The sequence below is a fragment of the Cataglyphis hispanica genome, chromosome 3 (genome assembly GCF_021464435.1).
Source record: "Cataglyphis hispanica isolate Lineage 1 chromosome 3, ULB_Chis1_1.0, whole genome shotgun sequence".
Lineage (NCBI taxonomy): Eukaryota > Metazoa > Arthropoda > Insecta > Hymenoptera > Formicidae > Cataglyphis > Cataglyphis hispanica.
The window spans coordinates 11,802,386-11,819,681 of NC_065956.1; the positions used below are offsets into that span (position 1 = coordinate 11,802,386).

A 17,296-nucleotide genomic window follows, 5' to 3' on the forward strand; every position below is an offset into this window, starting at 1 on the left:
TATTTGGTGGCAAAAAGTTCAGTCGCGAGATTAATAAGAGCGAGTAAAAGTCTGCTTTCTAGGTTGAGGAAAAATATTCCCTTTTTTCCCTGATATACTCGGCGATTTATACTCGTAGCAATTTCGCTATATTTCCGAGTATCGTGTATTTTTCATATGAATTATGAAAAAATGCTTTCGAGAAAATGCATACTTCGGAAAAACTTATATACATGAGAAGCAACATTTGCATTTATGTCTGATGATATTTATATTGTCATTACGCAGTTGTTTCATTGCCATCAATTTATAAATAACATAATCTATATAATTTAATTCTCTATATATTTAAAACTCTTGTGCATTTTAAAAACTTTTTCCTCAATTTTTCTTTAAATCTCCATTCCTCAGTTTTATCGATTCCCTTAATTACGTAAGGATATATCGATGACGAACACCGCGAATGAGCATATCGTAATGAGCGACCTGAAATTTCACGAACGAGCGAGTTCGTTTCCCATCGAAGGGTGCGGATCGTGCGCTAAATTGCGCGTGAAATGTGAATACGCGTAACTTGTTGCCGCTTGTTATCCCGGAAAAGAGTAATCTCAGTCAAATTCTATTGTCGTTATTTCGAAGAAGGCAATAGTGCGAAATATGTCTCATCGTCACACATTTAATCAATATATAAGATCAACGGTCGATTTTGAGAGAGCTGCCACTATACTCAAAGATCCAATTTGCCAAACGTCATCGAGTCGGATTAATGTCTGGAATTATTTAAAGCCGAAAAAAGAACCGGATAATAGAAAGTCGCAGCGGCAATTAAAAAGTCTCTCGGGAGAGATTAGCTAATAAAGTACCGTATTCCCACGGCAATCTTTGCGAGAAGTTCGCAACGACTAATTGCGTTTCCCCTCAAATCTTCCACTTTCTCCTCGTAATCGCCACAATGAACATATCGGTCTGCGTGATTTTCGAGAAATTTCTGCCAGAATTCGCATACGCGAATGTTTTATTACGCGTCCTTTTCGGAACTCCGTCGGCTAGAAATTAACGGCGAGAAAGCAGGGATGGGATGGGATGGGAGGGAGGGAAGGGGAGGGAGGGGGGAGAGGAAAAGGTGAAGGAGGAAAAGGCGCGGTCTCTAATTTAAGAACCCTCCCTAATCTCTTCCGCAATTAAAGTGCTACGTCACGTTCGTGAGAAAATTACGCGTAAAAGAATTCTCGTTAGAGTTCGTTTCTTTTTACCATTCTTTGTCATCTCGTTATTCCCGAATGGCATTCTAGCCTTCGCGCCTTTTTTTAACCTCTCGCTCTTTACGGCGGCTCTTAGAAAATTCAACAAAGGACCTGGGTACTTAGTACTTGAGTAAAACGGGTCAAATGTCGTCGCGTAAGAGTGATGACGTACGAGATATAATCGTTCTAAAACTGCTCTCGCGTTGTAATTGACGATGGTATGGTTGGTGTAAAGGTGTGTTACATCATGCTTTTCTCTTTGTTAAAATTCGATCGCAAATAAAATGCAAATTGCTCGTGAAGGAAAAGTCATTAACATGCCATTATCACGCGTAATTAACGTACTGTTTTTCGACTGTCTCGGTTGCCATTTGCGAAAGTACTTGAGTCTCTGTGCGTTTTACTATCTTACATCTACAGCTTACATAATTGTTATCTTAAATCTATTATTTTTTTTTCAATTTGATTATACCATAAATTGTAAGTAATTTTATTTTAGAATTAGCAAGCGCTACGCGTGTGCCGGTCGAAAAAAGACAAAAGAAAAGAGATTAAAAATATGTTGTTAAATAAAAAAATATATAGGTCGTAAAAAAATAAAATTAAAATAAACTCGCGGATGACAAAGTATTCATCAGCAGCAGTTGTGTATTTGCAAATTTTTTTTTTTTTGACAAATTTTAAAATATTTCTTTGCATAAAAACGTATAATCCTTTATAAAAAAAAAAAAAATCTATATTCTCCTTTCGTAGAAAACAAATTTGTAATTTACTGAAAAAAAGCAATTTTTTACTCGTTCTCCGAACGAATACTTTGTCATACATACGTATCAAAGTATAATCTTTCGACAAAAAGCTGTCGAGACATATTTCATTCATTTACGCTAGAAATGGCGGAACGAGTGTGGGAAAAATAATCGAAGAAAGAATAGAAACAAGAAAAAAAGAAAGAAAAAAGGAACATAGAAGGACTTAATTTACAAGTGAAAAATCGAGCGCGGCACGGTTCTCGTGTATCGCGTGAGAGAGCGGGCAGTGCGAGTTGCATTTCTCATTATATACATATGACTCCGGTCTTTTTGCTTGCCGGTAAACGATTCCCGCTAGTTTCCTTACCTTTTTGGACACTTTGCGAGGTCCTTTTCGAGTGGCCCCCTCAGTGTCCCACGATCAGCCACGATATGCCCGTTTGTTAATCTCTCTCGCTCTTTCTCTCGACTGACCGACCAATCGATCGATCATTTGTTCTTTTTCTCTATCGCTCGCTCTCTCAGATTTTTCAATCAACTATTCTCGAGTCTCTTTCACTCGCTTTTTTTCTATTTCTTTATTCTCTCGCGCAGAAGCTCTCTATAGAACAACAGGAGATCTGCGTGAGTTACAACCATATTTAGCGATTGTTCGTTATTTTGCTTCGCTTTCGGTTACTTTGTTTTTTATAGTAGCCGAACCAGCTACACAACGGGCGGGATTGTTCAACTAGCGGATTTTCCAGCTCCTTTGTATGCGGTTCGTTTACTTGTTCGACGATCGCATTGTTTCGAGCGCGTCCACCCCTTCAACTTTGTTCATTTTGCATCCGAGGCACCGCCAACGCGAATCTCTTTCCGTTTCTTGTTCTTTGAACAAGATCGTTCTCAAATTGGGAATGACAGTAATGCAAACAAGAATTTAAAACGTTCGAAGACTTTAAATTATGACGTTCCAAATCCGCGTTGGCAAGCAATCCCGATGCGTCTCTTTTTCGCTTTGGGTATGACTCGAGGATTCTCGAGGCGAGAAGATTGGCAACGATATTTCGTTTCATTATTTTCGACATTTGTCACTAGAAATTTTGTTTGATAATTTAATAAAGAAATGCATCCGCGTTTAATGAAATTTTTGCTTCAAAAATTTGGACGATCTTACGAATCGTTTATTAAAAGATTTGGATTTTCAAGCTTTAATTGAATCATTAAAATTGCCGTAAGAAAAACCTCCTAATCAAACAGAGACGTCACTATCGAATCGGAACAAATCCGAAGAAGTAATCACTGACCGTGATTTAAGAATATAATCCTATTACGTCCGAAAAGCTATATAATGACGACAGAGGAGGACGCGGCGGCGGATCTTCTCGGAAGCAATTTCCCTCGCGCGTCGTTCTTTCAACAATCCTTTCAAAGCATGGAGAGAAGAAAGAAATAGACGACGACAAATCTTCTCATTAGCTTTACCGAGATATTAAATTTTAATTGAAATAGATACAGAGACAATCGAAAGATTCTCGATTCGCGTATTTACGGCTAATATTAAAGGCTTGTATTTCAGAGGCGCGTTTGTCAATTAAATGAAACTAAAACGATGGTTAATGCGACGTGTATGAGAGCTGCTTCGGCCGCCACGAGAAGATAACTAATCGAATTGTTCAATTAGGCTAAACCGTTGTTGTTTGGTATCAGCATCGACGCAGCAGATGCTGCGGTTATCGCGGTGACAGCCGAGAGCTATGAAAGCCATGTGCGATGATCGAAACTGAAAGCTGTCAAGATTTTCAGTGCAACAAGAACAAATTTATTACGCGCTATGTATAACCATTTTTAATTACAAATTAATAATCACGAGATAAGATAAATAAATAAATTATTAATTAACAATTAGTTTATCAGATTAAATTTATCAATTAATTTATTTCATTATTAATGTTATATCTTTCTATTTAAAACATGATATGAAAGTATGAAGTCTATTACTTTTCGACACAATCATTGCCATATTTTATCGCCTCGTTTATCCTCCAATCGATCCGACGGAGCTTTATCAAATTCATGCGTAATTCGATCGAGTGGAATACAGTTAGTTCGATGTCTACGCAAAGATAATTTCCGAGCTCAAGATACACTAATGAAATAAATTTTTACTGCAAATCTTTACTTTATATGTATAAGCGCGCACGTTTCAAGAATCAATAAGATAGCGTATTGCGATGGAAAAAGAAAAAAGGCAAATATACGAAATGACTCGCAGATAAATCGCCCAACGAGAAGGACTTTCTCTCCTATATCGATTTTCACCGACCAAGTGGCCGGCGGTCAATCGAAAAGAGAACTTGTTGATCATTCGAGGCTCTCGAACGGAGATCGAGGCTCACCAATCGGTGGCTCGCGCGCTACTCGTCGATCCAATCGAATGGCCATCAATCAGCTTGATCCAGGCCATGAGAGAAATCTCTTACTCTTGACTCCCCGCCTCCCCGCCTCTTCGTACAATTCAACTCTCTATTCTAGAGCCCACGAATTACCTCGCGTTTGGTTAATTACCAATCTAGCCCCCCCCTCTCTCTCTCTCTCTCTCTCTCTCTCTCTCTCTCACTCGCTCGCTCGCTCGCTCGCTCTCCCGGACAAAAGGCTCCGTCGAATCGCGAGAGACGGATTGTCGATATCTCGAATCGTAGCTGTTTTGCGCAAAACGGTGATCTACGATTACGTCTCGCCAGTCCGATGTCTCGATCGTATCACAATTTAATTCTAAGTTTCTTACATCTACAGTCTTCGGATCGCACGCGCGTGTCCATCTTTGACAATTTTTGTATTCCAAAATACAAGCAGAAAATATTCATAATAAACTGAGATATTAACGTCAATAAATTAATTATAGTTTTTTGCACATATCATTAATTATGAGCCGATCAGTGATGAAGAAACATTTACAATCGCGACGGGTGCGAAAGATGGACATTCGTCGGCTCGAAGAGTCTGATTTAAAACTATTGGGCGAACACCATATTTACTCAACGAAAAATTTGTGTTATAAGAAGAAAATAAGTGTATTGTAAATTTATCGTGAGATCGAACAAGTCGAATTTTATATGGTGATCGCCGCTTTATGTCACGGCGAGTGCGCGCATTTTTAAATGCGCCCATTCGACTTTCCTGAAAGAAAACACATCTATACGAAATGGATTAATATATGGCGATGTATATATATATATGTATGTATATATATATATATATATATATATATATATATATATATATATTTAAGTATAAGAAAGTTCATGCACACCTCAATCTTTCTGCCCTCAACCACGGTGCCGTGTAGCCTCTCACGTGCCCGGTCCGCGTCAGCACTATTTGCGAATGTTACAAAACCGAATCCCTGCATGCAAGGACAGACAAAACAACATGCATTAAACTCAACTTACAGACTGCCAGCGCTTCGCAAAAAGCCGACTGGCTGGGCCGACATTTCGTCTTTGCGCGCGCGTGCACATATAATACGCGCGCGCTTACTATATCACGTTCTATATCACGTATAATATATGTACACGCTATATAGGAAGGGGGAAGTGTACATACGTGGGGATACTCCGAAGGAGATCGCCGGGGCGCGATATCGGGGAAAGAGAGAATTTACCCATTCTTTCGTGTCACGACGATCTCATTCATTTAAATAAAACGGAAAAGAGAGCGCGTTCCCGTTGGTGTTATATGTCATATATTATTATATACTGCATTATATTTATCAAAATATAAGAATTTTTACTTAGACAGATGTTAAACTCGCGTGAAAAAACATTCAAGATTCACACGTTATCAGAAGGTATAGGATAAATATTTTTTGTCTTTATGCTTCTAATTTCTCGACAGATTTTCGAATATTGTGTATAAACGAGGATTCTGAATGGAGATTGATCTTCCATCGAAAACTAGATAGAAGAGAGCTCGATTCTTCCGCTCTGCCGCAGGCGACATCGGCCAGCTTCTTTGTGCTTCTCTCTCTCTCTCTCTCTCTCTCTCTCTCTCTCTCTTTGAATCCTTCCATCACCCTCGATGGCGGACTTATTTATTTCTTTGATGCACAATAATCATCTCTCTCTCTCTGCCTCTCTTTCTCTGAATCGGTCGTTATATTTCGCGAGGCACGCTTTAATTAATTTCCGAGGCTTCCTTGATACGGCAGAGAGTTTGGTGGATTTTTCTTCATTTATCTCGCTCTTCTTTTATTTAATTATCATGAAAATGGACATTGATAGATGTAATCTGCTACTGATATTTTATAATTTACATTTTATTTTTTCAAAGACTTTTACAATGAAACTAAAATTCCATGACATTCAGTAATACCAGGAAATAAAAACTATCATTAATACAAAATAATCGAATCAAGTTCAGAAAAATATAATTAGCGATTATTAATACACTTTTTATTATTAAATGTCACATAGAGAGTATCTTTAAAACGTAGATATTAAAAAGTAATAAAAAATATTAAATTAAAGAAACTTGTTTAATTTAATTCAATTGTCCTTAATATTTATAATCTTATCAAGAAATTTTAATTAATATATTGTTATTATATATATTTTAATGTTAATCTAAATAATTTGCACAGTAAAAAAATTGCAGTTCATACAAAACGTCCAATTTTGTCGAGTCAAAGGTTTCGGAAGGGTCGAGAGACGCTTTTAAAATATTTAAAAAAATCACGCGGATCACACATTCGCGTCGCGTCGAATTCCTCGTTATTTCTATCTCTGTCTTTTTATAGGATAGGAACACTTTTTCGAAATGTCGACGACCAGAGGATCTGCGAGCGCCTCATACTGCTTACGGAGACGCACCAAACAACGTGCAACAAATAAGTAGATATAAAAATCATGGTAAGAAAATCATGGTCACATTAATCATCTCATTATCATATCATATCATATCGTATCATGTCATACCACGGTCATCGTCATATCATTAAAGACTCTTGCTTGTATCGAGAGGTGCGTGTACGAAAAAATTACAAAAAAAAAAAAAAATAATAAAATTTAATCAGAAGGGAACAAAGTTAGACACGCGTAAAGGAGAGTGTGAGGGATAAGGCGAACAAGACGTGTTGTACATGTGTATATGTGTGTTTCCGTCTATGTGTTAAGAATTTTCATCGTCGCTGCGAAAGACGACGACGGGAAATTGCGTGGGAGGCGTAAAAAGATTAGAATCGAGGGTGGTGCCGTCGAGAAGGGTACCAAGAGACTTCAATAGAGTTCAATATATACGCGGCGATATCGCGGCGAATATAAAACGGAATGGTGCATTGAATGGCGAATTTCCTAGAGAGAGAGAGAGAGAGAGAGAGAGAGAGAGAGAGAGAGAGAGATATTGCACGTATCACGACCGCACGCTATCTTGCGTCGCGGAAGAACATGATTGCTGTCAAGGAAGGGCACGATCGATTGCACTGCTTGTGCGAGCACAGTCAAGTTTCCCCCCTAAAATGTGGCTACCATAAGATATCGCCCTGCGATAACTCACCGTCGGTTTTGTTCCTTACGTTATCACGTCATAAGTTCCCTCTGGTTTTCGCACAAAGTTACTGAATATTATCAAAGACGCGGGTTGTGAAACTACGAATGTACAATCTGCCTAATAAACGTTTTCGCAGGTTGCTACGGTGTAGACGGTTTACGATTATCGTAGAATTAAACAAATAATAATGTCTAGCGTAAAATTTTGACATATAAACGCATAAGCGATCGCGAAGGAACAATCGTGATCGATTGCGCTGCCAAAGGATATCAATTTCAACCAGACATTTCGCTATGATAACACCTTGTCGATATTATCAAGATGACATATTATCCTTAAAATATGACTTACTATTCCTTAAACATGACTTTATATCGAAACTGTGCTTGAATACCGACATTACATATATTAAAGGAAAATACCATCGATCATGCTGTCCTACGCCATCATTTTACATAGAGATTAGTATGAATTTTATTCATGAACGAAAGTTCTCTCAAAAATCATACGAGTTAAATCACTCAATTATTTCTCCTATACGACTCAAGACAGAAAGAAATACACAATTATGTCTAAATAATGCTGCGCCCTACATTCGCGTAAATTCCGTAGTGTACGATCTTTAATATCCGTCTCATAAGTGCTAGATCGAAATCGCGAAGGCTTTCATCGTTAAAAGGATTTAATCGAAGTTCGGAGCAAATCGAATTAACGGAATGGCAGCTTCTTCGCTGGTTAGCGAGTGAAAAAGAACGGCGAGATAATCGAGTTTCTTCGCTGTCCTTCGCTCGCGCCATCCGTTTCGTTCTCTTCGAGCGATGAAGCTGTTGTTAGAAGCGGTTACGAGCTCCGCGGCTGTTGCCGCAAAAGATGGCATTAAAGCCAAATCAAGCACGACGTCTGCTCGGCCGGCGATGGCAAAGTTTTCTAATCAACGACGAAGAATACCGTCTGTTCCTCGGAACAACGCGGAAAATGCGATTTATGAGTCGAGAACGTGAGAAAACTGAAGCTACGTGTGCGAGCACGAAAAAGTCCTGTCTGCAATATTTTTAGACAGTCCGTTCAAGTTTACAGAGTTCTTTAATAAGCGCAATCGAGTGCTTCATCATAGCCTCGTAATTCTTTTAAACGACAGCTGCCACTCGTTATTAAATAATAAATTTGAGTAGAAAAGCGACCGAAAACAGTTTTGAATTTTGAAGGAAAACGCGAGGAAACGCTTCTCAAAGCTAACCCAAGAATTATACGTAGATCAATGAATTGCTAACATTCCATTAACAAGCGTCAAACGCGCAGTTAAATTACAGTTAGAGGTCTCGTTCGAGTATAACGCGCGTTTCAACATATAACAGTATCAATTATTGTCGCGAAAGGGACCGTCTCTCGCAGAGTTAACTAGATCCAAACAGAGAAGATATACACGGTAGATTCCTTTGTAACCGGAAATGGAGAACGATGTCGCAGGACAACGGAGATCGGAGCGAATAATTAACAACGCGGTCGGACTCTTTGCACAGGTATCGCAGAATGTTGACACGGCTGGATGTTTTTCAACCCTCATCGCTCTAAGTAAAGTGTATTTAATGCCCATAATTACGATATAAATCCATACTTCTTGTCGAAATGTAATTAAAGTGAGATGCACGTAGAAAAAAAAAAGATAAAAATACGAGGCGTCTTATGTTCTTTGTTTTATCTTTATAACATCGCAGAAAAGGCATTAGTGTATAAAATTAAATCTCTATGCATGTATTTGCGATATAAATGGATACTAATATATCTTGATAGAATTAGCAAGTCCTTATTGGAATTAATTGAAGAATTAATAAAATATGATATGTGACATATCGTGACATAATCCACTAAAAACTACAAATTTCTGTATTTCAGAAATATCATTTCAAATTCACGATGTCTCAAATTTTAAACATATTTTTCTTTTTCTTTCTTATTATGTAATCTAAAAAATTTCTAGAGCTTTCTGCGCAAAAGGTCTTGGTTAATATTTGTTCACAAAATGTTTGCGAATCGACGATACTTCAATAAAATCACAATACACGACAATTTAACTTTCATTGTTGCTCTCGTCCGTGCTGGCTACTCGTGTACGCAACGATGATGTATGGGAAATTATCATAATGTCAATTATCGTGCTGATATTTTCAGGATTCGAGAACAAAAAACATGATCCTGTTCAAATCGCGCTAGGATTTATTTGCATATCCATTGCAACGATTTCTCCGCCGCATAACCATGAATCTACTTTGGATCGTTAACAGTTTTCAAAAAAGGATGCAATGCGGCGAACTGCTTCTCATTTAACACTTTAGTATAATCGCGGTGTCGAGGCACGCGGAGGAGAAGAGAGATTATGTAATATTCAAATCATATTTGACCATTATGAGAATATCATTACCGTAATATCTGTTTGATACGAGAAAATCTATCGAAATCCGTAATTTAACTGTGCACGAGCATTTCTCTGAATAGATTTTCGAATCATAAGATTCTGTGATTTTCGCTGAAAATCTAAAAGCATGATATAAAAGCTTGATTTAAACGAAAGAATGATTTAGATATTTAGATAAGTATTCGATTAAAACTTTCTCATTTATGTCAATTTATGTCAATTTCACATGTTCGAAAATTATAGATCGATATTTACAAAGATTACATTTTAATAAAATTTTATATTTTTAGAATTTTATACGGTCTAACTCTATAATTTACGTTGCACTTTGTTGCACTTGTCTAAAAGCGGTAATCGGTATCGATAAATAAAAAATTTCGCGTAATAATTTTCAAATGTACTTTGACTTTATTATAATTTATCGCAAATTATAAAATCAAAATTACTACATCGGAGTAAAAAACAAAATAATAAAATCAAATTAATGTGAAAGATTGAAAAAAATTTATTATCCCGATCCGGAACAATATACCCGGCGATATTTCGTGTAACATCTATGTCATAATTTACAGAAAAACTTTGAGCTCGTCCGCTATCCCGATCGCAAAAGGAAGGCCGTACGCGAATGTATCGTGTAGTAAAGATCTCTCGCCGGAGCTTCTTTTTCTTTTCACAGTAATTTCCACGAACGTAAACGCGAGCTAAAATCAGCAGAGCGCGGTGGCCGCTCGTATTTCTTACGTCAAGCTCCGTGTTCTCGTGACGAGGAGAGATCGTGATCCTAGACCGAAAACTTCCTTAAGCTCTTATCGAGCTTCGGAAAATTGCAGCTGGCGTGCACGCCGCGAGAGCGCACACAAGCACCAAGGAAATTAATCCTCCGCGAATCCATACCGCGGATCTTCTTTAAATAAGCGATACAAAGCGTACGTACCCTGCTGCTTCGTTTCCACTGACGCAAACGCGACGTACGAGGAAAATTATGATGACTTATAATGAAATAAACGTTTATTAATTTTCGACAATTTCGTATAGCAAAGCATACTTAATCCTCGCGTAACGCGATAAGTATATCTTTTATAACAGTGTCATATAATTATAAGTTCTAGCATTAGTCCTCTTAACAATCTTCATTAAAGTATAAAAGTAATTAATAAAGCAAACTTTTGAGATGATGAAGTAGAAAGCTTTATAATACGTAAAGAAATAACGAACGTTGTAATAATTGCTATAATCAATTTTAAAAGACAAAACTGCAATCGAGATGAACTTTGTAAATGTAACAACTATTCAAACTTCACAAAAGAGTCGAATATTAATGTGCCTCCTCAATAATTAATATAATTAATACCTCGATAATTAATACCGTTACGACATCATTTGCCATAATTGTTCGTAGTTTCGGTTTCGCTAAAAATTGTGAATACGCGCAAATAGTTCGCGCGTTTCAGCGAGTCATCAATCTGTTTCAGGGTGGCCTGTTTAACGAAGTCGCGCGGATTAATCAGGGTTCATATCAAAGAGACCACGGCCTTCTTTAAAATAAAAACCGACAATTAAGCACATATATTCGCGGAAACAACTACTGATACGCCCAGCCATATAATTAGTATGCCCCGCATAGATGATCATCTTACACGCTACATTGCGGATTCAAAATAATGTAGCCGCAAAATTTGCGCGAATTTTTATCTCGTCGCAGCTTGGGTTTGCGCTTATTTCAGGACCAGCCATTCTATATTCGCTCTATAAAATATCGATTAGACATCACATATACTTCGCACGATAGAAATAACAAGTACAAAAATACAGAGAAAATTGCACGTTATTGATTATTTTCAACATTAAATTTCCCTTTTTCTATCATTTTGTCTATATATATATATATCACACCTTTAATATCTAATCATGACTTACGACTTACGAATTAGCCAAATTAATGTGAGCTGCGGAAGCTGCCTGCATTCAATTATTAAATCTGCGAGATATGAATGGACATTCGTTGTCTTGTAAAAACAGGAAGCAATGTGTTAATTGAGCGTCGACTGCGAGAAAATGCTCATTAATCAGCCGACAATAACGGCCGATTTTCGCAGCCGCTAATCGCAATAAAATATGTATATCGCAATAATAACGAATACGATCGTAGTTGCGCGAAACGCGATCGATTAATTATACGGAATGTCGAGCCGCTAAAACCAAACGCAAGAAGACGAATGTCGAAATTCTGCGAAATCGAGAACACTTATGGGAAGCACCGGATGCGGTGTCAAAAGGCCAAGTTCGATTTTTGCGGTCGCGCCTGTTTAACGACTCCGCCAATTTTGCCGAGAATATTGAAGTACAATGCGTTGATGTCAATACACTCAGCATCCCATTTCCATATAACTCGTGATCGTCATGCGACAGTTGATGTCTGGTCGATATTTTATAAAGCGAATAAAAAATGATTGGTCCTGAAATAAGCGCAAGCTCAAGCTACAGAACGAGGTAAAAATTTGCACAGATTTTGGCGGCTACATTATTTATGTTCGGTCTACTGTTAAATCTTTTATCCTCAATGTCGGTGCATATGGCTTTTCATATAATCATCATTTCATCAAAATATTTAATATTCAAGAATTAAAAAAGTTTTATTTGAATCGTTTTTCAATCAGATTTAATTTTCCTAACGATATTTTAATGCCCACCGGAACTATGCGATATAAAAATAATTAATCTGATGTAAATATAAAAGAAATATGTTATAATCTTTTCTTTATTAAAAATATTTATATAATCAGATGAAATAAGTATTATTCTTTTTTATATTAAAGATGCGCAACATTCACAGTAAATAAATAATATAATATAAATATATATCTTTGCATGAAAAATTGAAAATAAACGAAATATCCTTATTATAAACAAAATAAAAATCCATAGTATTCTTTATTACATAGAAAATTTTTAGAAAGAGGTATAACAAAGGATCTAAACAAACTGTATTCTTATCTATTAATCATATTCAGATATCTCATAGTATTTAATAAAATTCGTAAGAAAATTTTTGCTTCACAAATTGTTTTGTACAAATATAATCCTATGCGTTTACGATGATTTAGGAATTATCAGCCATGTGAACGCAACGGCCGAACAGACAGATGACGGGATATAGCTTCGCTTCGCGATGCCAAATGGAAGGAGCATGACAAGTTCGTATGTATCTGCCTATGCCATTAATACGGTCCATTGTATGGCTGATCGAGCGTGCGTATCCTGGCTTAATCACAGCCGAACGTTTGTCAAAGAGCGGACAAATGTCATTAATGGCAATCGGATGTCGCGGCTGGAAGCGCCTTTGATTGAGAAGAATTTCCTTCTTTTCACGTCGCGTCGTCGTAAAAAAGTTTCAGTGTCGAGCAGAGACTAACAGAGTACTTGAGAGCGCAATTTGCACCCTTTTGATTAAGGAACATTTTCCACCCTCTCTCCTTGCCGTTTCCTCCATCGCAAAAATTCTCTCTCGCGTAGAAAACAGCCGCGCGCATTCGTTCGCTTTTATCGTTCGCACCCATAACAATAAGGTCGCCCTGAGCTCTTATCGACTTTCAGACCGACTAACGATGCGTGTTTCGTCATTACATGAATATTTTCACAGTCGATATCGATAATAGCGAGAATGTATTTCCTGCGAAATGTATCGGAAGAGAAACGCGCGTGAAGAAGTTTCTCAATACTTTCCTCCAATCTAATTTTTTTTTAGCAAAAAATAAAATAATTCAACTATTTCTCTCTGTTTCTTCGTATATAAAACAAAATTTACACTTATTTAAAAAAAATATAATTAAATGGTTAATGTATCGGTTCTCATTTATCAATTAGAATCAAATTATTAAATAATTCTTGAAATAGGGATAATATTGTGGAATATAATACGGATAATACTGTGAAAGTGAATTGATTATCATATAGTTCATAGGAATATTTTCTTCAAAAGTGCACTGAATAGAGGAGGCCTACAGGATGGTAGGAATTTGCACGAATGTCTTTAAATTAAGTAGCTTGCGGTTTGAATATTCGCGCACACAATGACTGTATTCTCGGCACACAAGGCAAATCCGATAATAGTAGTAAGTAGAGTACGTGCCGAGTATTTCGATATTACGCCCATGAGATTAAAATCAGGATAAATTCGCGCGATGAAGTCGCGTTCTCAAGGTTGGGCTATCGCGATATTTTGTAAGCGCCGCTCGACTCAGGCTAATTACCTCTCTCAATATACTTCTCGCTTGTATATTAAGGTTTTACACCCCTGTACGACTTTCCTTAATGACAAAATCGACGCTAACAGCCGTGCGGCTGAATACATTTAGAACGTAGGTATAAGGCGGTACGCGAAAAAAAGGAAGGGAACATCGATAAAGGAAGATTTACGTTACGTGTATCTATTAGTATTAAGGGACTTTGGTACGTAATTGGATCTAAATTACACGACTCGAACTGCGAGTGACGCGCGAGCATCGAAGTCCCGCGCCGATAGATATATACTCGAACGCGGAACGCAGTAAAGAAGACGCCGGCAAGGCGGATGCAATTCCCAGGATGACTAATTGCTTCTCCGCGGCTGTGATTAATTACCGCACTTGCCCTAATATAGTAGTGGAGGTTTAATTGCGACGTGAAGTAACAGTTTCTGCAGGGTGACAGCGTGCGCGCGCGCGCGCGCGCACATGTCTCTCTCTCTTTCATTCATCGCTCAGGAAGGTAATACACAGAGACAGGGATTCGCGGAAATTTTTATACTTCTCGTTACATATTCGACTTGTTGCATCAAACGACGATGAAAGACACGCGAATAATATGCGGGTAAAAAAAGCGCGAAACAGCTGATAGTTTGAGATTTAATCTGCGTTACATTAATTAATGAGAAATTATTCTCGATTATTTTTTGGGGTCATAATAAAAAAGGGAATGTTAATCGGAAATTGTGACGCGAGTGTCTCGCGAGGTGTAATCGCAAGTACTCGCGAAATATCGGCCAGGCACACATCTCTGTCTTTCGGCGCAGTGCTGCAATCATCACGAAAAAGGCTACGAAAAAGGTGCGTGCTGATCCGCAGTAAGTAAAAGGCTCATATTTAGCCGGTTCCTGTTACCACGGCGCTCGTTATTTCTACTTACAAGGTGTGATCATTCCGTTAAGGCGGCGATTATATCGCGCGCCCCTGACAAACGTGACTGCCCATGCAAGCTTGGATGTGAAAGGAAAAAAAAAAATAAATAAATAAAGGAAAGATATTTATATATATATATATATTATACATCCGATACGTGCACGAACTCCAGTTACTCGTGAAAAAAAAAAGGAAGCCTACTTATTAAATAATCCCGCATACACACTTGCAGCAGCAGCAGCGCTTGCGATCGTGCCCCGTAAGAGAATAATATCTTCCGATTCGCGTTAAAAAGTAATTGTGTTAATAATCATTCCTTGCCCTCAAGATAAGGTTAGTACGTAAAACGGAGATCTGTCTACTGTATGTAGCTACGGATCGTAATTGCAAACGGAAGAGTCCTTGAAAAGGTGCTGCGAGAGTCAAGAAAATAATTAGCAATCATATAATTAATAACAATATACATTAACAATTAAATAAAAAATTAATACTAATGTTTGTCGATATTTTAAATGCGTAATAAATTTTTAATGTCGCGGCTGAAGTAAAATACACATTTAAGTTTGTAATGAAGAAAGGAAGATGAAAATCTTGTCTCAAGCAATTACTAGAAAAAGAATCACGTTTGACATTTACTTGAAAGCGAATTAAACGCGACAGTGATCTCGCGAAAATCACCTTTTAAAGACGCTTCTCTCGATGCAAAGATTCCACTGATCTACGATGAAACTCGACCAACCCTGGTGCACAAGTTGCACTATCAAATTGATAACCAGCTACTGGTATTATGCAAATACGAAATGACGACGCCTAGACGACACACCGATATCATTCGGGACAAAAACGTGTCTACGTACGCACATATGTACGTACATATATTGCGTGGATATGTGTGTGTGTGTGTGTGTGTTGGTTGTATGTGTGGCTGTACGCGTTGATGCGCGCATGCCTGTGTCAATATAGACGTATGTATGAGCGAATTAGTGATAGCATAACGAGAATAACAATAATAATAATAATAATTACCCAATTAATTAACAGAGAGGTGCGAAACATAGCAAGACAGAATGAAAAGATATTAACACTACTTCGCGCGCTGACCGGGTGTGAGCCTGTGCGTGTGTTCCAGAAAAGACAGCTATATTTCAATAAACAACCAAGTCAAACAATTAATTAATCAATATGTTATGTCAATATAATGCGTGAGTGCTAAACAAGGTGTCGGGATCAGAAATACGGAAAGGCCTGTAATATTTCGTGTATATATTTCGCTTGCAGACAAGACGAAAAAATTTGACTTTCTCTCTCTCTCTCTCTCTCTCTCTCTCTCTCTCTCTCTCTCTCTCTCTCTCTCGTTTCTATTTCTCTCTCTTTTGAATGATTTAATGAACTGTTTGTGGACAAATTTTTCCGCGTGTGTTCTTCTTGTTTTCTTTCTCAACAACGTCGTTTCGTTGTAGATTAATAAACTAACATGCGGAAAGACGTTCCTGCTTCGCGCCGAGTACGGTTTTTACTACATCCTTCTCGCTGCATCCCGAGACTAATGTACCGGAGTTACGACACAAGTACGCTTTTTACGAGCGCGATGCCGCCTTCTATTGGCCGACAGGTTTTCATAGACATCCGCGACGTCAATAATGAAGTTTCCCGCCGTAAAAAATACAAAACATTAAGCGCTCGTGATCCGTTCAATAATAGTCCGCGAGTAGTTGTAAAAGAAAAAAATAACTCGTGAATAAAAAGTAAAAATATCATTTATCCCAGAAAACGACGGTCGACGACGGGCGATTCATCTGAAACTGTATTAATCTCGTCTCGTATGTGTCATGCATCGTGTATGTCAACGTTGTGTGCCACGTTGTGTGTCTCGAAAGATAAAGAACACAAATACGGAAAAACTTAAACGATAAAGGATGGAAAACTCTCGGGACGGGAACGGAAAGATCGGAATTTGAAGAAAACTTGAAGTGACCGAAGCTGGCAAACAGCGATATAAAGCGCACAAAACAATACGAGATTCAAGATTATATATATATATATGTGTGTGTGTGTGTGTGTGTGTGTGTGTGTGTGTGTGTGTGTGTGTGTGTGTGTAAAAGGTGAGTTAAGAGAGATGCGATGGATGCGTGTGTGTTTGTGATAATGGAAGTGACATGAGAGTTTTTTTTTTCTCTCTCTTTCTCTCTTTCTCTCTTTTCTTTCTCTCTTCGTACATGTAACTTT

General features: G+C 37.8%; 1 protein-coding gene across 9 annotated transcripts in view; it reads right to left on the reverse strand.

Moving 5' to 3' along the window:
- Window positions 1-17,296, reverse strand: part of LOC126859263 (RNA binding protein fox-1 homolog 2) — a 250,378-nt gene that overhangs the window by 61,587 nt on the left and 171,495 nt on the right. For 7 of the 9 annotated variants that reach the window (XM_050610362.1, XM_050610361.1, XM_050610360.1 and 4 more), the window contains one exon: window positions 5,268-5,360. The exons of the other annotated variants lie outside the window; for them this stretch is intronic. In XM_050610362.1, coding sequence (XP_050466319.1) covers window positions 5,268-5,360 — 93 coding nt within the window. The remainder of the gene's footprint in view (window positions 1-5,267; window positions 5,361-17,296) is intronic. 9 annotated transcript variants of the gene reach the window in all.